The following is a 27,054-nucleotide window of genomic DNA, read 5'->3' as shown; positions in this document are numbered from 1 at the left end:
CTTTGGCTGTACTAGAAACTTCTATTGGTTCTTTTGCCAAATAAATAAAACAGATTTAGGCCAAATGCAAATTTGGGTCACTATACTAGTTCAACCTCTTTTGGCTGTGTGATTTTTGAATAGTAATGATTTCTTTAACCTTGATTTTTTCATGTGTTAACTGGAGATGAAGTTTGATAAAGTCACAAGGTGATTGTGAGTTTTCACTGAAATACTTGAGAAAACACTTTACAAACTCGAATACACTACACATCCAAAGTTTAATAGCGTTAATAGTACTTAATGCATAAATCAGGTGTGGATTCTAAGAAAGTTATTATGTGGAGTTCAGTGGAGGGTAAGTTGCTGTCTACTGTGGTTGAAGGAAGTCCTCAGATTTTGTCAACAAGTTGGCAGGTAAAGTGCGTCATCCATTATGCTTGAACTTCATTTGACATTGAAGAGAATCCTGGGCAAAAAGAACATCATGAAGAAAGAAAGAGCTCTAAAATCATGGGGTACCTTGGGAACTGGATGACTAGACATTGAATTACAAATAAGGAAGGCATATAAAATAATTATTGGTAGGCAGGTTAGGATCATAGTCTGACACACCTGTGGTGCCAGCAGGAGGGGTTTGTGCTTTAATCCAAAGCCAACAGGAAACTGTTGCATGATGATCATGTTTGAAGTCTTGTGGAAGGTGGAACAAATGAACAGGAATTTGTTGGGCACCAGACACTTTGCAAGACAGACACATTGGCACGCTTCATGTCATTATTCCAATTTTAAGTATTGAAAAACTGGGCCACAAAGAGGTTAAAAATATGCCCAAGGATATTCAGCCAAAAATCCTGGAGCCAGGACTCAAATCCAAATCTATCTGGCTTTAAATCTTTCCATTACTCCATGGGGCCTTTGTGATTAATCTGACAAGCGCATGCAGAGAGGCAGTCAAATCACAAAGGAAGCTCATTCAAGATGCAGCAGACACCTAAAAGGACATGAGGTAAACGGAAAGTGTTTCATTTTTCATGTAGCATTTTTTTAGGATCCATTAATTTCATTCTTCTGTTTTTCCGAACATTGCCAAATGCACTTATTGGTTTATTTTTATTATAGAATTATGCAAAAAGGATTAAATTTTCTTTGAAAATCATGTAAAAAAAAAAAAAATCAGAGCGTTTCTAATTGTGCATTCCTAAAATGTGCCAGTTTCACTCTCCTGGCATTGTACCTTACGCAAGTCAGCCAAACAAGAGGGGGTTCACAGGGGAGCAACTCACGCACTGGAGCAGGTGCTAGGAGGACAAGCCATAAGAAAAGCTCCTCTCTGCGTCCGTCCCCATGTACATCTAATCTTCCCAGCATATAAAGAGGTGTTTCCTGAATAAAATTACTCCCATTTTTATGCTCCGTACCACCTTAGTTCTTAGATGGTAAGATGGAAGAACCGTCTAGAATGACCTCATTCTCTCCTTTGTGTTTGTGGTTGGCAATATTAAACTACTCCCTGCTAAGACTTGTGTACTAGTCTAAGGGCAGCAACTGATATCAGTACCTCCTCCAGGTCTTCCGTCCTATTAGCCAAGCCAAACCCCAGTGCCCCTGGAATTAGCCCCGTGATTCAGAATTGCCTCAAGCCTGGACCCTCCTTTGCTTTCCGGGAGATCCAATATTTTGTGCTGAGCGTCTGTACTGATCTTTTATCCCAAGAATTAAACTAGCTGCTTGAACCTGGGTGCCCAGCACTTCACTTGTCAGTCTCCTTGGATGCCAGACCTTTGTTCCATTGCAGATATGTATTAACTGTTAATTGATCTCCCAGCTTCCAGCTGCCTGGCTGGCTGGCTGCTTGCCCGGATTTCTCAGCCTAGCTCAGCCCAGAATCTGTCACGGTGCTCTTGTACTTGAAGCTCCAATATTAGCGAAAATATGACTGAGACCGTGTCCTTCAGTCACCTACTATCTATGCATCCAGGCATCATTTCCTTGATATATGTCTTGTACCAGCGGGTAGGTCAGATCTAGTCCTGCCTCCTTTTTCCTCTCCACTGCCCCGTTATTGTTAACAAATGTGATTTAGAATCGACATAATAAAAAAGGTAGGATTGCTTATGGTGATAGGTAATAGCAAAAATCAAGAAAAGCTGCTGAGTTACAAAGTAAGTAAATGTATATTCTCCTATGAAGGTAAGCGGGACATAGCAGAAAGATTTTTATAGTCTAGTGGAATTTGGAAATCTTAGCAGATAAGTAGACAGTTCTTGTATGGGGTTCCGCTTAATGGTTATGGGGCCCTGGCTGGATATGTGGGACCCATGGTGTGCTATACCCATCCCCCATCTATAGAATGTTGGCTGGGCAAGTCAGGACCTCAGTCTTAGGGAGATTAGGCCCCAGAAAGATTATTGGAACAGAAATAGAAGGACAAGGTAACGTTCCCATTTCTAAACTATATTGCGAGGTAGGTAAACTTCAGATGTCAATATATTAAAAATGGAACTTGAGATTGGAGAAAGGAGCAAGTTGAGTTGATGGCTATTCATCTGAATATGAATTAAAATTGTCTCAGACCAAGACCAGTCTTGAGCCTCAGTTCATGGGAAGAGAAGTCACAGGTTTTGGCTCTTTATTAATTTATTGCAAGTAGTCATCCCACTAAGAAGATCCCAATATAAATGATCAGTAAACCACTAAAAATTACATGAATAATTTTAAGGGTTGTCTTCTCTAGGCATTTATAAGTGAGTACTGAATGTGTTTTTTGCTCCTATAGAAATCTGAAATGAAAAGGCCATCTTCACGCAGTTTTGTGGAAAGCCTATGTATAAGAAACCAAAAATTTGTCTTCCCCTTTTATCATGGGGCTAAGATATGGTTAAAATAAACATTGTTTACTGGGATATGTTATCCCAGAATTTATGTATCTGTGTATGTGTGTATCTCTGTAGGAATGTGTAGAATGGTCTGCAGTTGCATCCATAAACTAATGTAGTGTAGTGCCTTATTGTCCACAAAGAAGAATTTGGGAATAAGGAATCAGCTTCATGTCTCTTTTTAATATTCAACCTGGTTTCAGAAGTAGTATAAGTTTCTGCTAAGGTATATGTTGAAGCTAGTACTATATTTTGTTGTAGTGTAGGAATAGCTCTGGTCAATTCAGTCTCAATATTTATTACAATTCTATTGTTTCAGCTTTGTAATAAGTTTGAATGCAGTCTAAAAATTAAAATGTATGTATTCTTCCTTAGGACAACCTATAATCTAACAGGAACATGGCATAACATATTAACTATAATCACAGTACAGTATTGAAAGTGCTGCCAAAATATGCATGGAAAAAGCAATACATCGGAAGCTGTACAGACTTCACACATGTTACAGCATGCACGTGCACACTCACATGCACACACACACACGAACCAGAAGATCTCCATAACAAAAAGAAAACCAGTCTAATTAAAAAGTGGTCTAAAGACTAGCACAGACATTTCTCCAAAGAAGATATACAAATTGCCAATAAACACACAAAAGGATGTTGGACACCATTTGTTATTAGCAAGTGACTAATCAAATGCAAATCAAAATCATTCCTATCCACTACAATGGCTATAATAAAAATAAGTAGAAAATCATTTGTCCACAAAAATGTTGAGAAACTGAAATCCTCATACGTTGCCAGTAGGAATGTAAAATAGTCTAGTCCTGTGAAAATTGTTTGGCAATTCCTTAACATGTTAAACATTGAGTTACCATATGACACAACAATTCTCCTCTTAGGTATCTTCCCAAGAGAATTGAAACATATATTTGCATGGAAATATGTATACTTGAATGTTCATAGCAGCACTACTCACAGTAGCCAAAATATGGAAACAACTCACTTACCTCAGTGGATAAATGGATAAACAAAAAATGGTATTATCCACAAAATGAAGTATTTTTAAAATATTAAAATCCTAAAATTTATTTTAAAAATTGGAAAAATTTATTTAAAATCCTTTTGGTAAGGTATCTAAACTTTGTTTCTTAATTGAAATAAAATAAGCTTTAGTGTCAAGCTTGATGTGTATTTAGAAAATTATCTCTGAAAATACCTGCAAAATACTAAAATCTACCCTGGCCCGTGTGCCTCACTGGTTAGTGTCAGCCCATGCACTGAAAGGTCAAGGGGTTCGATTCTCATCAAGGGCACAGGCCTGGGTTGCAGGTTCATTCCTGCACCTGGTTGGTGCGCAACCAGTCGATGTGCCTCTCTCACATCAATGTCTCTCTCTCTCTCTCTCCCACTCTATCTAAAAGCAGAGGAAAAAATATCCTCAGGTGGGAATTAAAAAAATGAAAAAAACTACACAACTGAAATCTATAGCTTGCTCTGAATGGATTTGCCACTGAGGCTTAGCTACACATTTTATTTTACTAGTTTATTCACCACAGTTAATATTTAGTTAATGTAGTAATATATAAAAAAATGCACTGTATAAATTATAAAGTTTAACAAACACCTCTGTTTTCCTTTTTAAACTAATTTTATTCATTTACATGTCATGTTATCAAGATAAAGGGAAAAACACACTACCTATTCACTTCTTTGCTCATCAATTCATGTAATACATAGAATGGTGCCATTCTTGAGTAATACACTTGGGCAAAACATACTTTTTTCTTTATTTCCTTTATTTGTGATTTCCTTCTTCAATTAAATAGCCTTTCAAAAATGGTAAAGAACATTTTTATATGTTCACTTTAAAATTTAATATCTGTTGGTGGTTATATTTTAAGCAGTCTTTGTTTCTGGGCTGGGTTTCATAACCACAGTAGGCATGTATAAACAATTTTTGTGTTTTCTATTTCTTTTAGATTCTACAAAGAAATTAAAGGATGTTCTTGAAGAATTCCATGGTAATGGTGTGCTTGCAAAGTATAATCCGGAAGGGGTAAAACATCTTTTTCCTTTTTTTAGTTTCATTTAAGTGTTTGGAGGAGGAATATCTTAATGAATAGTTCTTGAAAATATATATGCTGTATACCATATACCATCACATAAACAAAATGAAATTTATAATAAAATGCTCTACTGGGAAATAAATTAAATGTTGTGTTTACTAACTTTTTGATCCAAAATATTTTGCTAATGGAAGTAACAATTTTATTATCTGCGGATGAAAGAGAATAGATCATCCACAGTATAGTTTTTGGTCCTTTCCTGGAAATCAGGAAGCAGTATTAGATAAAAAGGAACAGAAAGGGTACCTGACTCTCACTCTATGACCTAGAAATTTAAACCCCAAATGGACACTCATGTAGAGCAGGGGGTTACTCTTTTCAGGGAATTATTCCCTTGACTGAAGACAGATTTTTTGATGGATAAAACTGATCTAATACTTTAAAGACCCAGCTTGGACAAAAAGAGGGGACTTTCCTCCCTCTGTCTTGTTTTAACCTATTATCAGTTCCTGAAAGCCTCTCTTAATAAAAATTTCATGTCCTGTCGATTGCTTTTGAACACCACGCTCGAATGATTGCTTTTCCCTTTTTAATTATTGGTTTAATAACCTCCTGTTTAATGCTAACTGAGAGATGTTACATGTTAAATATTTGACCATCACTGCTGTGAGCTCTTTTGCAGCTTCACCGAGTCATAGTTGGGTTTATGGGAGTTAAAACAAACTGCCCTTTGCAGAAGACCCTTTTGCCTGTATGTATTATCTAGCCATCTAGATTTTTTGCTGATTAAAATGTGGTTTGTTTTTTGTTATCATTGTCATTGTGCTTTTGAATGTTTAGAGGATCAGAGTTCTTGGTTACCTTCCAATATTGTACTTCTCTGGGATTTATAGAACGCACATTTTAGTCAAAACCCAACCTCTAAATTCCAACCTTAAAACTTTCATGTTGTTTTATAATTTTCTTTGGGTATTTCTAGTAATTAGCTATTTTATGCCGTGTTTTCTTCTAAGTTCTTTTAAAACTCTTTAACCTAAAATTTATTTTCTTTTGAAAAAATAAAGTTGATGCTTAGTGCCTACAAATTATGGGGGCATTAGGCAATTTAAAGCTATTCCCATTTTCCTATTAGGAAAGAAGCAGACATATGAACTATATTTGCCCACATTTTGTTTTTCATGATATAGAGAGAAAAAAATGCTGGAAGATAAATTTGTTGAACTGAAAATCTGAAAGACCAAGAAAGCAGAGTGGGAAAGCTAAAGATGTGAACTCTACTGATAAACAATAAAAGCCCAAAATGTCATTAATATTGACATTGCTTACCATAATTAAAAATACAGGTTATCTAATCTACATACAGAAATTAAACCAGGTTTTTCTCCCTAACATTGTTCACATAGTAGCCTTTTTACTCCAATGGTTTCTTATTTAAAGGACTCTCAAGATTTAGTCTTACTGATATTATATATTTAATGAGGATTATCAGTCACCACAGACTGGATTTATTGAAGTAATTGCTAGATTCGTTATTAGACACACATATGATGTCAGCCTTTTCAATAATGTAACACGTCTCCATAAGTGCATGGATCCACTCTTGAAATGTGTTATTAAAATAATGAACAGTTGAAAAATAGAAAAGTTAGATCTCATTATGACCCAAAAGTAATTCTAATTTTAAGAGTGCAACCACTTTCTAATGTTAATGCTAGTATGTATTTTCCTTTCAGGAGGAAAAAAATTAAGTTTATATGACTTTTAATCACTTGTATGTGTTTCACAAAATGCAATAGGAAATAATTAGGAACATTCAATGTTGAAAAAGAAATCTTTAAGACCCTAAGGTTCTCTTCAGGACATAACTTCATCCAGTTTATAAAACGTTACTCTAACCGTATGGAAGAATTCATGAAGAATGCACTGTCTATTCACATATTGACTGGTCAAGTTGAGCTCAAAGTTGTTTGGCCGAGATGGCACAGATGGTACTTAATGCTCAATTATACAAGAAAAATTAGAAAAGTGATTAATCTAGTCTGCCTTTAATAACTAACTAATAAATAAATAACTAATCCTTTGTTTTCTAAAATGAACATGGTTGTATCATCTACATAATGTGTATTTAAAAAGAGAGAACTACCTAAATATTTGTAAAATGATTTCTTTCTTTACAAAGTAAAGCTGCTTAAATGTTAGATTTATTATTTTTATTATCATTCACTTGAATTACTGAATTACAAAAGCACTGTATATAAAAACTTAATCCAATGAAAATATGACCTGTTTAAATCTATTTTAATAGAGAAGAGATATTAAGTATAATATATGGATGATTTATTTATTTATATTTTCTGTCTTTTAGAGATCATTAGATAATCATTCTTTGAAGAAATAAATAAAAGAATCATAAAATATAAAATCTAAACAATTGCTTTAAAGAATCTCTAAACATAGAAAGTTTTAAAAGGTCTTGAGACTTCCAAATATGATTATAGAGTTTTTAAATAAAGAAACTTATTTTAAGAAAAATAAAATGACTTCCCTGAGGTTAACTAGCTAAGTTCATGACAATAACCATAATTAAAACCTCATTATCAAGAATCTCAATTTAAGAGTGATGTCCTCTCCTTCTCACTGCATTGATTAGGCCATAGAATGAGAAGGAAGTCCTTGAGAGATGAGAAGAGTAAGGGGAAGGGGAAAGTGTTTTGCGTAAGCAATACCACTCAATATATGTGAAATAAGAGTACGTTGAATGACATTTTGTATGTAATGAATATGGCATATCCCAGTGCACATAATTATTACTAACTCAAGCCTATTAGTCTCCACCTAATCTTATGTGAATGATAAAATGTTCAGGGTATGATTGCAGCTAGTTTGTAGTAGCCATGTAGTCTAAGAGAGAGTGTTCACAGTAACACAGAGCCAGGACATAAATTACTCATGAGAGCACTAGAATTTGATAATGAGGAAGAACCAGTTTGACATTGAATGCATCTGTCTATCTTCTGTCTATCATCTATCTATATCTATCTATCATCTATCTATCTATCTATCTATCTATCTATCTATCTATCTATCATCTATCTATCTATCTATCTATCTATCTATCTATCTATCTATCTATCTATCTATCATCTATCATCTATCTGTTATCTATCATCTATCTAAATTTGCCCTGGATTTCAAATTCAATCCAAAATTGTTCCTTTGACATCTAAAGTAATGGGAAGAAATGAAGTAGTAGCAAATGAGTGAAAAGACATTTATTTTTAAAGGCATGGAGATAGGCTAGGCATGCTATTTTAATAGAAGGAAACATTAAAAGTGGGGAATTAAGTATTCATCAATATATCTTTACACATGCTGTTGTAATCTTCTCTAGCAGGTTTTAATTATACTGTATGTGGTATTCACTGTATTTATTGCATGCCAATTAGAACTGTTTGCTTATTACATCAAAGATTGATCCCGTTAGTGATTTTCAAACTTTAGCTTGCATCAGAATCATCTGGAGGTCTTATAAAACACAGATTTTTGCTTGCTCCCTCGCCCCTTCCCTTAGTTTCTGTGTCCCTGTGGTGGGGCTCCAAAATTTGTATTTCTATCAGTTTCCCAGTTGACTCTGATGCTACTGCTTTGGAACCACACTTTGAGACCCATGGAGTTAGAGTATATTTTAAAATCAATCTGTAAACTTGACCTTTCAGGTAAATTATCAGTGCTAATGAGATAATGAATATAAATTATCTTACATTAATACATGTATTCTTTCTTTCCTTGCATGCACAGAAACAAGACATTCTTAACCAAGTAAGACATTTTCTTTTCTATTCAACTCTGTCATTCTTTATTCTGATGTGAGCTGTGAATTTCTCATCTATATCAGTCAGCTATACTTCTGTACCAATAATATTTATATAATATGCAAGATTACCTATGCTTAGAAAGTTATAATTTACTGATATTCAAATCAGAGTCTCAAATGGAGAGACTGATTCATTAATCATGGAATTTAAAACAGTCCTGTGTGTGGGCTTTAACTTTATAGATATTAGAATTTAATTTTCTAATTTCCTGGAACATAATCAGGCTCTGATAAAAGAATTTATTTAATGAAGGCCTTAATTTATTAGTGGGAGGTTTAAAAATTGCATTTAAATACAATAAGGACTTTTTCAAATTTGGTCACTAGTGCTGTTATAATCTGTGAGGGAAATATAACAAAAACCTATTGAATTTTGCTCTTCTGAGGAAAAGAGTAAACTATCTGTTGCTTCCACTACTCTGTCCTGGTAAAATCCATTTTGTAAAGCAAGTTTTAGGTTCATAGTTCAATTGGGTATAGAGAATTAGAACAAAATGTTGGGGTTCTCTAAATGGACTTTTCTATCACACTAGGACTATATCTTACTAATACACATGAGTTTTCTAAAACTGTAATATTGCCACCTTGGACAATATTGGATATGTAGTAGCAGCTTTTCACAAGGTTCCCTGTGGCTTCAATGACAACAACACTATAATTTCATCTCAAAGGTGTTACAGTCCAATTGATTACATCAGAATGATCTGACTGACTCTGATGGAGGTCCTGCCTATTACAATGTCCTAGAATAAGGCACATCTGAAATGGCAACTCATTAACTATGATGACTTTTACTAGCCTCTCTCAGAGGACAGCCTTTCCTGAACTCATCCCTGAACTTTGTGCAAACCTACTAGCTCCTCCAAAGGTGGGCTATATGGGCTTTATGATATTAGGAGGCAAGTCCTCAGAGAAAATAGTTGCTTTTTTGAAGGGCATTCATTGAGCACTTTGATCAACAAACACCTTTCTGCACAACGTGCACCCCCACTGGAGGCTGAATGAAAAGTGGTGTCAGAGTTAGTTTTGCCTTTTTTTGAGGTCAACAGAATGAGTTTCTTCCTTTCCCCTGCTTGCTCAGTCTTTGTCCTATATACAGTTACTTAGGTAGGCAACTCCAGTTGCAGAACAGAAAGAACAGGAGAGCCTCAGGGTAGCCAAAGGAAAATAAAGAATGAGGGCATGTGTATTTGTTGCTCTATATGTGTCCGTTGTCTCTCAGTGTCCTGTGAATGTAGGATTTTCTCTTTACATTTCCTGTCAACAGATGATCCTTGGCCAAAGGCTGAATTGCATTTTCATAGCTCCCTGGGCTTCCCTTATCTTTGTACTTGGTATTTTGTAATATAGTTTTGTGTGTATGTATATATACACATATATATATCCATTACATTCAGACAAGTAAGTTGCTTTAATCCCTTAAAAAGTAAAAGTAACCTGGGCATTCAGAACCTACATTTTGTACTGTTGCTGCCTACTAAAATATCTTAAATGTCTTTAACAAGGATATTGACACTGATATAATTATTAGCAATGATATAAACACCCTTTTATTGTAAGCTATAATTGTCCTTCCAGAACCAAAACCAACCTTTCCCATTAAAGAAAGCATCTGGAAAGTATAACAGAAAATGTGATCTTAGGAGTTCAACTGAATTGAGTTCAAATTCCACATCTGCCACATATTAGCAGGTCTTGGATAAGTTACTTAATCTCTCCTAGCATCAGTTTGTTTACTTATAAAAAGAAGAGAGTGTCTGCCTTATTGATTTGTTAAAAGAGTTAAATTCTATGTAAAATAAATAGCTTCATGTTTGACATGTAGGGGTTCCATTGGTATTTAGAGGCAATGACTCTTTGTCACATTTTGGTGATCAACATGGTTTCATACAGAAGTTCGGAGTATGTATGAAAGGTGAAAGTGAGAATATCTGAGATACACCCCCAACCAATCCTGTAATCCTGATTTTCTCAGAGGCTCACTTTTCTCATCTATAAAGTGAAGAAATATAACTCTGATACCTTTTCCAACTCTAATTTCCTTCTACCATGAGGTATGAGTGGAATACAAGCCAGGCTACAGTCCAGACGCTGTCCTGGTAGTAGAGTTATTGTGTCTGTTGTACTTGCTCCATGTACCATGACTGCACAAATGCCAGGACCATCAGTTTCTCTTCCCTATTGCTATCAACACAATCTTCCTCTTCTTATCAAGCCTACAACTAGAACACAGCTTTGAAAACACACCAACAAATTAAATAATGAAATGCATATTGGAATTCTGTTTTTAACCTGATATTAACTATGCACTAATTATTGTTAAAATATATAATAGCTTTCATTTCAATATGCAACTTCAGTTTTTATGTCTTGATATTCAGAAAAATTGCTGTAGCTTAAAATGAAATCATGTCCAACAATTTGAAAAGGTACTTACATAAATACATGAGAATAATTTGTTATATCATATAATAATTAAACAAATTAATTTCAATAGCTTCCTGCAGGTTTCTAATAGTTACACTGAGGATCAAATCTCAACATTTATAAAGATACACTATAAAATACACTGTCTTTTATCTATGGAAACATTTAGAATTTGAGAATGGATCATCTGCTACATGTTGTGCTAAATTGAAAGCTTAAATTAATAATTTGCTTAATGTGGCTAGGCAATATTGATCACAATTCATCTTTTTCTCCCCTAAACTTCTATACTAAACATACAGAAATCTAAAAATAAGTATTTAATATACTACTAATTGCTTTTAATTGTTTTCTCTACAAATGACTTTTAAAAACAAGCTTAACTAATTTGGAAAATAATTTAATAACTCTATAGTTTTAATAATAACAGCCAACTTAGCCATGTGGAACTCAAGCACTATCTATACTGTTTTAACATTTATTAAATAATTGCTACAAGAGTTAAAATCCAGGTTACAGGACAAAAATGATGCTAGCATCTTCAGGTGATCTTTTTTTTTGCATTTTTCCAAGGAGAAGTACAACTTAAAGTTTAGTTTTAGGGTTTGTCTGTTCTTTTTGTTTGTGCGTTTTCAATATCACTAATAGTTTTTTTTAATAGTGCTGTAAAAGATACTAGGGGAAAATAAACATAGAGATTTGGGTAGACAGTCTTAGAATATCTAAGGGTTTTAAGGTTTTTTAATAGTAAAGGAAATTATAAATGATATTTTTAAGATCAACAAGCTAAATTTCCCATTGAGAAAAATACATACAAAAGCAATATGTACAGTAGACTTGAGTAGAAGAGTAGACCAGGTATGAGTTATTAAAGTAGTACAAGTAAGTGATGAAAACTGGGATAGCAGTGAGGATTATAATGGAGGTTGGGAGCAGAGTTAGAGCACATTTCTGATATATAGTCAAAAGTAATAGGTTACACTTGGAATGTCAAAGGGTATGAAAAGAGTTATAGTCAACTCAGATTTTTCAAGATTGGGTAAATAAGTAGATGATAATACCATTACTTTTATTTATTTATTATTTTCTCTGAAGTATTTATATATTTATCTATTTTCCAATTACAGTTGGCCTACTCTATTATATTTCAGGTGTACAGCATAGTGATTAGGTATTTATATAACTTAAGAAGTGATCATTACCTTTATGTTATCATTCTTTTATATCATTTTTTTATGAAATGGCAAGATTATTGATAGATTAGTCAGTGCATTTAATAGTGATAAACCAGTGGCAAAGTATCTTGTATTATGTGTGAATATTGGCAAATCTGTCCATAAGATTATACTTTGGTCAACTATAATATAGTGAGTGGACTTTGAAGTTAGAAATATTTACGTCCTTGGTGCTAAGAGTTTTTAGACCATGGCAATTTATTTAAATTTCTAAGCCTCAGTTATATAGGAGTGATAACAGCATGTACTTACTGGATTATTGTGAGGATTAAAGTGTAGCATACACATAACAAATTTAGTGTAGTTCCTTAGAACACAGTAACATTTAGATAGTGTTTCTATTATACGCAACAAATATTTTAATCAAATGTCTAATATCATCTTTCCAGTTATGTATAATGGACTGTAAAGATCACAGACTGTAAAGATTATAAAGAGAGATTGGGGGCTTTAAAGAAGAGTTTGGCATGAAACAACGACCTATGAGAGATAAACATACAGAAAGTGAGAAAAGCATTTGGAACAGAAAGAAGCTATTGGACTGCATCCCAAATGCTTGTATAATATACACTAGATATTGTGTTTGGTCCCATGGGAGAAACATAAATGGTCAAGACGATCTTTGCTATCAGAGAGTGTCAAACTAATAAATCTATTTTATAGGTTGCTGACAGAATGTTTCAACTCAGGGAATTCCTAAGCCTTGAAAATAATGAGTGGATTCCCTGACCCAGTTGTGAAATCTCAGTCTCTCACTCTTACATGTTGGCTATTTCCTGGTCTCCTGATCCTTCTCAACTTGATGTTTCTCACAGTACTAACCATGGGAGATTTGGGCCTTGAGAGATTAAAAAGAACAGAATACATGGGATAGCATATATTTGAAATCCTTTCAAAGTCTTGATTATTTTATCATTAGATTTAGATCTACTTCAATATTAAATATAAAGCCATATACTATTATACTTTAAAATCACCTCATTTGAGATTTATTAAGTAAAAGAATATATTCCTGCTGAGAAACTTTTTTTTTCTTTTGGTATTTATTCTATCTTACAAATTCTTATCATCCCACCTAAATCAATGTTTTTCCTTGCTAGATTGCCTAAAAAGAGGTAGTTGAGTAAATTTTTATTTTTGCTATTTCAGTGTCCATGTATATAATGAGGCTCTGCAATGTAAAAGACATTATGTTGAACACTATGTGGTGCAAAGTCATGTTGGATCTTGTAGCCTAGCATGAAAGAAGATAAACTTGTAAATTTGCCTTCACACACATCTGCATTAAGAGAACTCCCTTTCAAAATTTTCTTTAAAGGTGAACATACAAGTAAGCAATAATTAAAAAGTAACATTTTTATATATACGTAGTTATTCAAGAAGTTCTTAATGAATTTTGTTTTTTGAGGAGAAAATAACTTTAGAGAACATATGTGTGCTTCAGTAACAGCTCACACCTGTCCCAGCGACACCATGAGCAATAGATAAGACAGGTCATGCTAGATTAAAGTGCATTCCAACCAAAGCACAAAACTTACTTGGATACAGACCCTTGATTACAAGTTATATTGAAAAGCATAATAAAAACATCCTACTTAAGATTCTTCTAATCCATTATTTGCATTTTGTAATTACGCACTAAAATAACTTAAAGTAGTACTGTTTGTTATTCTTGCTACTTTCCATCTTTTACTAAAAAATATATTTCTAATTTTCTTTCTACTGAGTCTTACTAATTCTTCTTCTTAGGCAAAGCTGCAATTAATTGACTATGCGCCTCTAACATGGTAAAGAAGCTTTCATTTGCCAAAACCAATTTTAAAAATTCCAGGTGTCCACACTCTTCAAGCTTTCCCTGTAAAGGAAGTTCCTCCATGGCCGTTTTACAGGACTATCAAGCAGCTCTCTCTTATCTCAAGTAATGAGTAATCAACTGTAGTACAAGACAGGCACAAGAAGGAAGGCATTTAAAATGCACTTTTTCCCCTGAAAATATTTTAATATTTTAATATAAACAATGGCCTTTACATTATTTTTCAATTTAACACAATTCGTTAATTATAAATTTTATAGCAAAATTGAAGAGTAAATGATAAAGCAAACCTCCGGCTAAGTTATTGCTTATCTCACTTGATCGGAGAGCTTTTGCCCAGAAGCTAACATAGTATATATGGTACGCACAGGAGGCATTCAATCAACAACTGTTGAAAAATAAGTTAAAGTGATTTCTTTGTTCATGGTCTTAGCTAGTTATTTAATCTATAATAGATAAATGATTTATTTTTGTCTTTTAAAGATCATTTATTAATTAACAGAACCGTATGACTATAATAATAATACTCCTTTATATCAGGCAAAAGATAGTCCACATTCAATTTTCACATTTCCTAACAAACTTGTATGCACAGCTAATTAATACGTATGTGAGATCCTGAGTTTTCCTCTCCAAATGCTCCAATAACTGTTCCTCTCCCTCTGCCTTAAAGCCATAAGGTGATGGTCTGCTATCTTGCATGATCTGCCCCAGGGTACACACCAACAAAGATCATACCTTAACCTTGTCTCCTACTACTCTAGCTCCCCTCACCCCTTATCCAGCCTCCTGCTCCAGTCTCCTGCTCTTCCTCACTGGTTCCTATGGAAATTCCTCCAAGATGGAGCACCTTCCAACCTCAGAACATTTGCACTATGTGCTTTGTCTGTCTGGAATGTTCTTTCTCCAAAAATGTGCAAAGCTCTCTCCCTTATCGCCTTTAAATCATTATTCAAAGAAAAAATGCTCATTTCCTGATCATCAGATTTAAAACTATAAGCATTCCCTCCCAAATATATAAACCTTTGTCTTATTTTTCCCACAAAACTTAATACAGTACCATCAGACACGTACATTTACCCTTTTTACTTTGTTATTTTTATTCCATTCATTAGAAGACAACCCCTAAATGGAAGGATTTTCACATATTCCAGTAATATCTTTATTCCCAATACCTAGGGCAGAACCCAGTACAAAGTGGGTGCATAGTACACATTTGCTGAATCTGAGAAACCCTCCATCCTGAAGCTGCCAAGATAAAGTAATGATAGGATGACAACATTTATTTTCATTCACTTTGAATCTACTTGGACGAGCAGTAGTGTTATTTCTTTAGTATTAACAGGGATTTAAAAACAAAAGCTGCAGATGGTCAGATATAATAACGAACGTCATATAGAAACATGTTTCAAATGTGTGCCAATTTGGCAGCAGTGTCTGAGCAGCTTCATCAGCCTGCGTTCTTTACAGCTTCTCTAGAGCATCTTCCTAAATAGTCTGTGGATGTTCCTTAGGGGGAACACCCCCCCCCCCCCGCCAAACAGTTCAAAATCTTAAGCATTGCTCGGTGAGTGTATCCCTGAGCTTCCAGGCAATTTAATTAAGTGTGTCCCAACTTGTTTTCATTAGTGTTTCCATTGACAGGCATTTAAATGATTTATTCTACTTAAAGGTCACAATCTTCAAAAATGAATTCTAATACTGCTACACGACGGCAGTCAAATACACCATACCTAAATTTGGAAATGCTCTGCTAAATCACAAGATAAGGAAAGCGTATAGATTGAGGACAATATCTGTCCACATTTTGGACAACACAGAATTTTAGGAGAGACTTGAAAACCTGTTATTAATAATGTAAGAAGAAGATGGGTTTACCAGGAAGGACATTGAAAAATAAATCCTCAATGCGTTGGAAATACTGAAGCAGCTAATATATTTTGCTTTGAAGAAGTTTTGGTTTTGCAACATTGTAAGTTGTGTGTAATAACGGGAAATTTAAGAGAAAGGAAATTTGCTCCCTTCAACACTGTAAAGATTTTCAAGAAGGAAGTTTAGTCATCAGTAAAACTTCAGAAATAAGTAGGATGACATCATCTCATAGAAATCTTTTAAGAAATGAGGAAATTTATATTCCACTATTATGTCTGTAATAGGCTTTTATTTTTTTAAAGTAAGGTAATTTGTTTTTAAATGCCTGCTTTCTGAAAGCAGTAATTTGCCAAAATGGTCTGATACAGAATGATTTTGGTAAAACGTCTAAGATATAAAAAACTGCAGGTTTGATGTGGGAAGATGCAGTGAATTTTTCAGGCTTTTTTGGGAATAAAGAGGAGGGCACATTAAGATAAAAGTCCATCTAACCATGACCAATGCTTCCTTTAATTATTCATTTTATTTTATTTATTTTACATACTATGTGCCATGGGTGCATGAAATACCCTTTACATGGGTTGACATTGATTTATTACATTCAGGTAACAACCCTGAATGGTTGATTTTATATGCAGAAAATTAAGGCTTAGAGCTGTTAGAAAATAAAACTAAGAAGCTTTTTTGCTTGCTGAGCAGGGGAGAGCTGTAAGACTTGAGAAAGTTCAGGGAGTTTTCCTGATAGCTGAACAAATGGACTGAGAAGTAATGTATTCCTTATTAAGAGGGGTCCCCACCATCATCAGCTAGGAAGTTTTGGATCTGAGAGTTGATGCAGGTAGTCTGACTTCATGCCAACACGTTGCTGATTACAAAAGGCTTCGGATGCCAAAGGAAGAGCAACCACACCAATGAATATGTTCATCACACAGACTTCCCATAACTTTGCAATAAAATGAACTCTGAGGGTTATCTCTCACTGTTGGTCGCTCGTCCAGCTGAAAGTGGATTACTTCCCTTTCGATAGGCCACCTCTAAGAAGCCCTATTAGTACAAATAGGGGCCCCTGACCAACAGAATGTATTTGTACACAGTGGTCTGGCAGTTGGCTTCATCTGTGTATTTTTAAAAGTAGGTCTTTGTTGATTTCAGAGAGAGGCAGGGAGAGAGAGAAAGAAACATCAGTGGTCATCAGTGGTTGATTGGCTGCCTCCTGCACGCCCTCTACCCGGCATCAAACCCAAAACCCGGGCATGTGCCCTGACCGGTAATCACACTGTGACCTCCTGGCTCATAGGTCAGTGCTCAAGCACTGAGCCACGCCACACTGGTGGGGCTCATCTGTGTATTTTAAAACGTTGGCTTCATTCTTTGTAGCAAATTGCTTTTAGAAAATACTTCTGTTATTTGAAGCTATTCTTATATTTTTATAATATTCATAGTTTTTGTTGTGTGGTCAGTCCACCACTAGAATTTATAAAAGTTTGTGGTGATTTATTAAAAATGGAAGAAATGAAGTCTTTTTACTTCCACCAATATACATGTCTGACGTGCCCTTCTGAGAATGAGCATGCAAAACAGACTAAACTACACTAAAATTTCACATTAATGTGCAGTCTTAGAACCATTAGTAAGCAAAGAGAAGCATTTGGCTTTGTGCTTTACTGGCTTGCGATTATATTAGGGACAAGAACATATCTATCGATATACATGTATATATATGTGTGTATATATGTATATTAAATTTGCACAATATCTAATATCTAATGAACAAATATCTACTTTCTCTAATGACATTCCTGTATGTCATATTCCATTTTAGGTTTATTCAAACTACTATAATAATAAAATCGGTCATTCTCAGTGACCTTACCTTAATGTTATTACATAGGAAAAATAGATATTTTCTATCCAAAGTATCAGTTTAAGAAATCACTTTTATTGTCATCTGCCAGGAGTTTGAACCAAATTATGAGCATCAGTCTGCCAAATTTTATTTTTGCCCTATTTTTAGATTCATCTCAGTTACATTAAAACTGAGTAAGGAAAACATTCCCTTCAAGGGCTTCCTGTGAGGCCCGTAGTCCTTGCAGCCTCTTGATCTGGATGTGGCCTTATTCCAGCTTCTTCTTTGTAGGTCTCCTTGTTTTTCCAAATGGCCTACTGGACAGGACCCAGCACCATTTCCCTGCTCTTCTGTTCCATGTGTTCTACATCTATTTCAGAGGGAACAGCTATTCATCGTTGTGCCTGCAGTCATGGGAGTGTTGGCTGAGCCGAATATAGCACCATTTGCTTGCCTTTGCCCTCATTTTCCCAGGCGACAGTCAGGCCTTGGCCCACTGCCCCGTGCTTGGAGAAAGCAAGCTCTCTGGGTAGCTCCTGTAAAATTCTCTTATTAACTTGAGAATAGGAGGTGGCTTCCATCCCCATTTCCTCAGGTGGACCTGGAGACTCTCAATGCAGCAATGATTGTCTTCAAAAAACGTCTGCTCTTTGATAGGCCTGCAATGAGTAAGGGTGGGCAAGGATCTTGAAATAGGTTCCTTTGAAAGTCTGCCTAGGAAGTTTTAGACTTTTGCTTTGGGATTTTGCTTCTATTGATCTTGGTATTAGGACCCAATTCTAACATTGACCACTTTTTCTAATTGTTGAAAACAATATTCACCGTTAGAGACAAGAAAAGGAGATGAGAAAGTCCTTCCTTTTGGAGTATTCATGAATCTGCATTGGTGTGTTCCCTTTAGTGGCCTGATTTAATCATTGCAACAGCTCTGAGGAACTGGGAGTATTAATCCCAATTTACGGGGGAGGGAACAAAGTTTCAAAGAGTAAACTTCTGAGGTCATACAGATATTGTGGGAATATCTGCTGGAAAGACCCTCCTCTTCCTGCTGCACTGCCACAGGTACGACAAATGCATTTAATCACCAATGTTAGCCTAGGACTGCCCAACCTAGTTCTCAAATAGTGACCTCCTTTTGTAGACTTATATATAAAAACAAGGTCACTTCTATTACTAATAATTTTTAACAAAGCACAAAATCTTAAATTGGCTGAGTCTTAAATATATATTTAATTTTTTTCAGACAATAGATTTTGAAGGTTTCAAGCTGTTTATGAAGACATTCCTGGAAGCTGAGCTTCCCGATGATTTCACAGCACACCTCTTCATGTCATTTAGCAACAAGTTTCCCCATTCCAGCCCGATGGTGAAAAGTAAGCCTGCTCTCCTTTCAGGTGGTAAGTTTAATTGTTTACTTTAAAAATTTATATACAGTAAAAAAAAAAAATCACTATTAAGTTCACTGTAACAGAAGGGATGTTGGCTTAAAAATGACCTTTGTTGCAGGATGTATACTTTCATACTAAAATTATGAAAAGAGTTTAAAATGTCTACAAAATGATTATAGCTAAACATTAGAGAAAATAGACTTTATCAGTATCCATCACTTGTCATTCAATGTAATAAAAGTCTACGTTTAGGTAATAATGTTAAGAGATACTTTCATCAAATATAGAAAAGTTGTCTTTTAAATGAGTGGATTATATATGTGATATGTGTGTGTATATATATACACACATATGTATGTATATGTGTGTGTGTGTGTATATATATATATATATATAGTCACAAAGCAGTTATGTCTAGAAAACATAATATTTAATACAAATTGCGCAAACTACCAATATACTTTTACATTGTTACATTTGTAATTTTAAAGAAAAGTTAATTTTTCTCTAAGATGCTTAATTAAATTTTTTCTCAACATAGAGATGATTAGTTCTTTCATGATGTATAGCTTTTTAGAGATGTCTAATACATTAATAACCTTTGCTAATCCTATCATTCTCCATCCAGTCAGGAAAATTAAAATCTCACCATATAACTCTAGGGAATGTGAAATAGGAAATGAGGTAAACAGTGTTGGCCAGTTGAAAAAGCAAAGAGGAGCACTGAGGTGATGCAGAGGTAGAACCACACGCTGCCGCTAGGTGGGAGTCATCGAAACCCAGAAGCTGGAAGAAAGGCCCTCTTTGAGCTGGGATGGAAAGTTCTGAATGCTGTGGAGAGGATGCAGCATGGTTGGCTTGGTAGCTCAGGAGCTCAAGGAGGGCCTTGCAGCCCTAGATGTCAGACCCCTTAGGAGCATTACCATGGTCTGTACAGGACCTGTAATGAGACCTCACTGTGCTTTTGATTGTGTGGAAATAAGCAGAGACTAGAGCCTATTGCTACTGGGACCATGTGCTGCGAGGGGGAAATGCTGGAGAGATCCAGCAGGGCGTGCAGGTAGACTAGCCGGAGCCCGCCCCTTCTCCTTCCTGCCCTCTAATCTCTGCAGTGCACCCGCCCTGTGAACCCAGCTGGTTTCTAGCGGGCAACGGAGAAATGGAGTCTACTGCAGCATTTCTCACACTCTTTGACCTTAGGTCTCTTTTGGGCCCTTAAAAATTATTGAGGACCCCAAATAGCTTTTGTTTATGTAGGTGATATCTATTGCTATTTATCACATTAAAGATGAGACATTCTAAAAATAACCACGAGCAACCCATTATAGGCAACCAAAATTACATATCTTTATGAAAAATGACTTTAAACAAATACTGAGAAGAGGGGCCTTGCTTTACATTGTTGCATTGTCTTTAACATCCTGCTTCTTTAGAGAGCTAAATAACCAGACTTGCTTCTCTGTTGCCATATCTATCTTGTACAGCCTCTTGGAAACACCATGATACCCTCATGAGAGAATGAGAGTGAAAAAAGCGAATGATAGCTCAGAATCGTCATTGAAATTGTTTTGACTTTAGAAACCCTCTGAAAAGGGCCTAGGGAATCCCAAAGGGAGCCATTGGTCCAGAGACTTCCAGGCCAGCCACCAAAATTAGCATGTGGAAGCGTAAGAGACAAGAAGTTTAATAACTGGCCCTCAGATGAATAAAAATTTTAAAAACTATAATTAGGAAAAAGATGATTCAGCCATAAATACAACTTGGGCAATCCTACAAAGGGTCCACACTATTAAGCCTTATACTGTGCTGTGTCCCCTTCTATGAATGAAATAATATATTTTTCCTAGAGTAATTTTGGTCCAAGCTTCTTAGAAACGAGAATGCACCTTCCTTCCACATGATAGATCTGATCCCTTCAAAATATATAAGAATTAATGTTTATCCTAGCCTCTGTCTACCCATCAAATGTTTTTAGTCCCTAAAATAGTTCCTCTTCTCTCATGAATTGAGAGGCCTCGCACTTGCTGTTTTTCTCTAAATCAGCTGTTTTTCTATCTGATCTGTCCTTAAAGTATGGGGTCCGAACTCACCAGTGTTCCAAGCTGAACATTTTAAAATGGGACAACTGCTCACTTTGATCTAGAAATGACTACTTCCCACTTCTCCATTTCATGCTTTAAACGGATTTCACATTACCTTAGATGCAATACAATAACAATGTTTTTCCTATTTAATTGACATGAAGCAACATTGCCCTTGGGTTTTGAGAAAGGAGAAGAGTGAGCATTTTTTGATATGTTTTCTGTCTCAGTAACTGTGTCAGACAGGATACAGACCATAAATCATTTAGATAGTATTGCCAGAAATTTTAACCTCAAACCCTCTTTTTTTCAAATAGCATGTAGTAAGTACTACATGGAAGATGCCAAATTTACAAGGAACAGAAATCAAATCAGGTCTCAAAATGTAAAAAAAAAAAAAAAAAGATTATGGAATAATAGCTTGTGCTGTGTTTGGGACAATCACATATTCTACACAGACCCGATTTAAAGGAATTACAAGAAAGGCTGTGTAACCCTCCTGCATCTAAACTAAACTAGACAGTGATGCCTTTGAAAGCTTGGCGTCCACCTTTTGAAACATAAGTGCCCAGTGTTGTTTGTGGGGCTGTTTCTAACCCTATATACTTTTCAGACTTTGATACTTTTTTCCCTGGTAAATAAGGAACAGAAGACTGCAATACAGTGTTCAAGGCCTGGGTATCTTTGACTCTGAAACTGAAAAATAAATGTATTTTTTATTCCTAGAACCTTCCTTTGCAATAATCTGAGTTGTCTACCCAAAATGTATTTGTGGCTGAAAAAAAAATCACAGATTAATGTTGAATAGAGAGGCTCTGTTACTTACTTTTGTATTCCCTCTTAGAGTTCCCCATATTTTATTACCACATCAGCATCAGGAATATGGTAGCTATTCTTGACTATATATCAATGGAACAATAAGGGTTTCTCAATAAAAAGGAAATCTAAAGAGGAAAACAAAATGTTATTCCTGTTAATGAGCAATAATCAAACATAGGAAATAGATAAAATCTAAAAAATAGCTTGTATAGAATAAATTTAAAAAAAAAAATCATTATAAATAGCTGTAAAGGTTGCATGTGCAGTTGTGTTTTATTGAACTTTTAACACCTAATGAGCCATCTGAAATTTTGTGTACTGGATGATTTATTATTTTTGGAACACCTTGTTGCAATATGATGGCTTCTTATCACCTATTTAAATATAAGAAGATTACTTCTACTGTTCCCACATTGGCTTTTCATTTTTGAAAGTCTCCTTAGTGCACTATCTTTCTAACTTTGTCAGAGCCTGTTCTGCTTCATTGTAAATGTCAGGTCTCTAATCCCTCACCTCTCGGCTAGTCCAGTGACCAATTTCAGATCTTAACGTCATCCCTAAAATCTATCACTGGGACTATTTTCTTTACAGAATCGTTGAAGCATGTGGAACCTTTGTTTTTCTGAAAGTAGCTCATAAACCCTTAACTATGAATCAATGTTATGATCTCATATTTCAGTTCCTACAACTTGAACACTGACGATAACCAGAGATAAATTTCTTAAATTTCCTGATTGTTGCCATTTCAGGTTCCCAACACCCAGTATTAACATGACCTTAACACCTCTTCAGTTTTTGAAAATTCTGTTGTGAAATGTATTTATTCTTGATATTTGCTGCTAGGTCAATTAGGTTAAAGTTTTCCAAACTTTCTTAGTTCACTCGAATCTTTCCCCTTCATTCTCAACACATGACTTTTTTTTTTTCCACATCATACAAAAAATAGGCCCAATTATTTCCTACACAACCCAGAACTGTTTCTTCAGCTCACAGAGGATGTGTATTAGCTGTATTCCAGATGGAGATCTTCATCTGGATGTCCCATAAGGAGTCAAACTAGATGTGTCTGAAAGTCAAAAAATGGTATTCTACCCAAACTTGCTTCCATTCCTAGCTCTTCTCTTAGCGAATGAACTCAGTTACCTATCAATTTTTCCAGCCCTAAATTCTTGAATTCTTCCTGCCTCCACTGCCTCATGTTTAGTTAATTACAAATGGTAACTACTTCATCTCAGCCATTCTGTTGGGGTCAGTTCTGTTCATCACTGTTTGTATTATAGACGATCGTATGCATGGCTCCAATGGGCCCTGACTGCCCATCTCCCACATGTTCTTTCTAACACAAGCCTGGTTATATTACTCCTGGCTTTCCAAGGTTTAGGCCTTCACTATCACCTCATGGAATGTTTTGGGTTTTTTTAAATTTTATTTTCCAAGAAAATTTAAATCCTTGATATTTAAAGCCAATTAAAGCCGTGTTGCTTTGGTGAAGGGAGGCGGTGCAGGGGAGATATTGATATGGGGAACCCTACTCACTCTGCCTTCCCCCCACCTTTCCAGACACCTCCTCCTGAAGTGCCCTTAAGGAGACCCCAGGGCCTGGACAATGCCATTAATTAAGAAGATAATAAAATCTCAGTTCCACAGCATTAAGCCCAATGTCATGCAGCTTACAGAGTCTGCCAAAAGCCTCAAATTCTCTGTCTTATGGCCCCGGACACTTCAGACCCATACCACGTCCAACTGTTTGCTACAAATGCTCTGCTTACTCAGGACTCCATACTTTCTTGCATGATGTTTCCTCTGCCCAGATCTCATAACAAAACTTAACTTTTCAAGCCTCAGCTAACACTTCACTCTACTTCAGTTGCACATGTTGTGATCCATGCTAGGAACACAGTGATCAGTAAGATGGGTTACCTAGAGGGTGCAACTGGAAGCAACCTGGGAGCCCTTGTAAAAGGCGCACAATCTCTTCTAAGACTAACTGGTGCATCCTGGCCCCTCCCCAGCTTTTATCTATGCCAACTCGGCAAAAGCTCTAGGTATTAACTACCTTCAGCTAAATTATCATTCTTTTTGTATAGGATACAAATTAATAGTAGTAATTTGTAATTGTTGCTTTAGCTAAGATCATAGTAATTAAAGAGAACGTAATATGACTTGTTACCTGGTTCAGACACTCATACTATTTATTCCTATTGAGTTCCACGATGTTTGAAACATTGACTCTATAAAGTTAATGCTCATTGTTATCTATGGGTCAGTGTAAGAGTTTTTGTTATTATTTCTTATTAGTTGTTTTATAGGCAGAAAGAGAGAAGATTTTCCTAGCACCCTTTCAATCAGATCATGTAGTGACTTGACCAGTTTGGGATTTAATTATTAAATTCATTCATTCATTCATTTCATTCATTCATTCATGCATCCAACCATCCTTTTTTGGGGGGACACATTTTGTTCCAGAAATTCCACAGGCAAGCTAAGGATCCTTAGAGTAAAGCAGAAAGATAGACAATGAGGTGATCAAATACATTACAATGAAATAAATGCTGTGATCTATTTCTTAGGATCATCTGACTGAGATTTTAATCATAAGTTAAGGTATCCAGGTTAAGTATAGATAGCAGCAGGTATGAGTGGGAGAGGATGGGAAGGGAATTCCAAAAAGAAAAGGCAACATGTACATTTCAAATATTCAAATATCAAGATCATGTCCCATCAAAGGACAATACACAAACTGTAAGACATTCAGTATTTATTCATTCAAAAATATTTATTGCTCACTTATAGATTGCCACACACTATTTAAATTGCTGGGGATGTATCAGTGAGCAAAATAAAGCACCCCCACCCCACAGTCTTTTACATTCTTGTGGGGAGAGAAAGACTAATAAATAAGTAAAAATATTTAGCATGTCAGATGGTAAAGAGTGCTATTGGCAAGGATCGGAGCTGAGGGTGACTGAAATTGAAATGAGGGTCATAAGGAAATGGTCCCAGAGCAGATGGTAGTGATGACCTTGGAAGTTTTAGACACAACCTGGAGATGGGTTTAGGGGAGTGGCCCTAACAGGATCAGAGTCCTCATGGCCTTAGAGGGGTGGAGGAAGATAGAGTTATTGGAAACAATGAGAGATATGGGGCTGTGCCTTGGCTCATTTGGGCTGGTATAGATCCAGTGACTGGGGGAGAATGGCTCGAGAAGAGGCGAGAGATCCCAAGGCCATATGGTAAAGAGTTTCATCTGTCATGCTAAGTTTTAAGTTTTATCCAGAAGAAATTGGAAAGACATTGTAAGGTTTTGAGCCAAAAAATAATCACACTGCCAGGGGCGTGGGGGCTATCATGAGGGAATTGAGGATGAAGGTATATATATATATCTCCAGAAGATATTTAGTGTTGAGAATAATAACTGTCTCTGAAAAAGTTAAGGTACTTTTTTTGGTTCCCTTTCATTGTCCATTCAGTGAGGCAATGGATAATTTGTGCTGATGAGCTACAGCATCAACAGTGGAATTTAGCTGTACAACCAGAGTCACAACACCAAGTAGTTCTTTTATGTAGAAAAGCAAAAACAATTCCTTTTTGTCCATAAGGAAGCTAATCAAATTAAGAACAGAAAATTGCCCAGTGAAAATGAGGTACTTGAACCTTTGGGAAAACATTCTTTTGCCAAATGACTTTAGTGAATGTTCTTGCCAAAAGACACACTTCATTAATTGTGCTGAGAAGAAACTATTAGTCTTATCAGGACTGTCTTGAGGATATTAAAAATTGTGTGTGCATGTGTGTGTGTACTTTTTTACTGTAGGTAGCTTTACAGGTCTTTTGTGTCTAATAAGCTACTTCAGTTTCCACAATGCTAAAAAGGGCAGACAAGGTCCCGAAAAACATAAACTGAACAGAGTACAAGGCTTGTGTGACTATGAGAAAGGAAGGTTCTTGGCACACAGTAGGCATTTAAAATGCATTAATAAATTTATTGATGTTGATGTCCTTTTACTGTTGATAATAATGATTCTATTTAGTCCATGCAGCTTACATACCTACATTCAAATGCTCTAGAAATAAAGAGAAAATAATTTCTATCCATTGGCCAATTAGCATTTATTTATATCAACCATTGCATTTCTTATGCTCCTATGGTACCAAATTCACACTTCTAATTATTATTATTAGTAGTAGTTATCCACAAGTTATTTTATTCCAATAAGTCACTTATCATGAAACCCTGAAAGCTCTTCTCCAAAACCAGAGAAAACCCCATAATTTCAAGTACCCATTTATGATAAAATTGTCAATAAAGGAAAAGTTGCCTCACAGTCTCCTCTTTAATTATTAAGTGGTTTTGAATATATTGGACTTGGTTATTTGGGTCACTTTATTATTCTTTCTGAATGTTTCAAATAAAATTTTGGTGTTCAGACATTCAGTGTTCAAATAGATTTATTCATGTAGGATAAAGGGGTTTCTGTAGTTTCAGTTATATCTTAATAATTGCATATCACATGGTAGTGTTATCTTAAGATTATTGTACTGTCCTGTTCATGAATACTTTTTATAGTTTTTGAAATTCTAATAAAGGCAAATACAATACTCCATAATTTGCAAAATCTCAAAGCAATAATAACATTATTTAATTTGTGATATGCTCTAAAAATGCCTAGTAATAGCCAGAAAGCATGCAGTATTATTGAGCATTTTCTGTGATCCAGTAGAATGAAAACCTTATGAGAAGGTTTCATCTGCTTTGTTCAATGGTTTATC

The 27,054-nt window shown here is 35.4% G+C and overlaps 1 protein-coding gene across 2 annotated transcripts in view; it reads left to right on the top strand.

The window, feature by feature from the left end:
* The window catches only part of DGKB (diacylglycerol kinase beta), a 527,061-nt gene that overhangs the window by 109,718 nt on the left and 390,289 nt on the right, over window positions 1-27,054 (top strand). Inside the window, exons 3-5 of one of the 2 annotated variants that reach the window (XM_016218862.2) lie at window positions 4,843-4,919; window positions 8,728-8,748; window positions 19,240-19,393. In XM_016218862.2, the coding sequence (XP_016074348.1) occupies window positions 4,843-4,919; window positions 8,728-8,748; window positions 19,240-19,393 (252 nt within the window). The remainder of the gene's footprint in view (window positions 1-4,842; window positions 4,920-8,727; window positions 8,749-19,239; window positions 19,394-27,054) is intronic. The other variant, XM_016218863.2, reaches the window with a different exon arrangement.

The sequence above is a fragment of the Miniopterus natalensis genome, chromosome 10, assembly GCF_054644295.1.
Source record: "Miniopterus natalensis isolate mMinNat1 chromosome 10, mMinNat1.hap1, whole genome shotgun sequence".
NCBI classification, from domain to species: domain Eukaryota; kingdom Metazoa; phylum Chordata; class Mammalia; order Chiroptera; family Miniopteridae; genus Miniopterus; species Miniopterus natalensis.
This window is presented reverse-complemented; position numbering and strand designations above follow the sequence as displayed.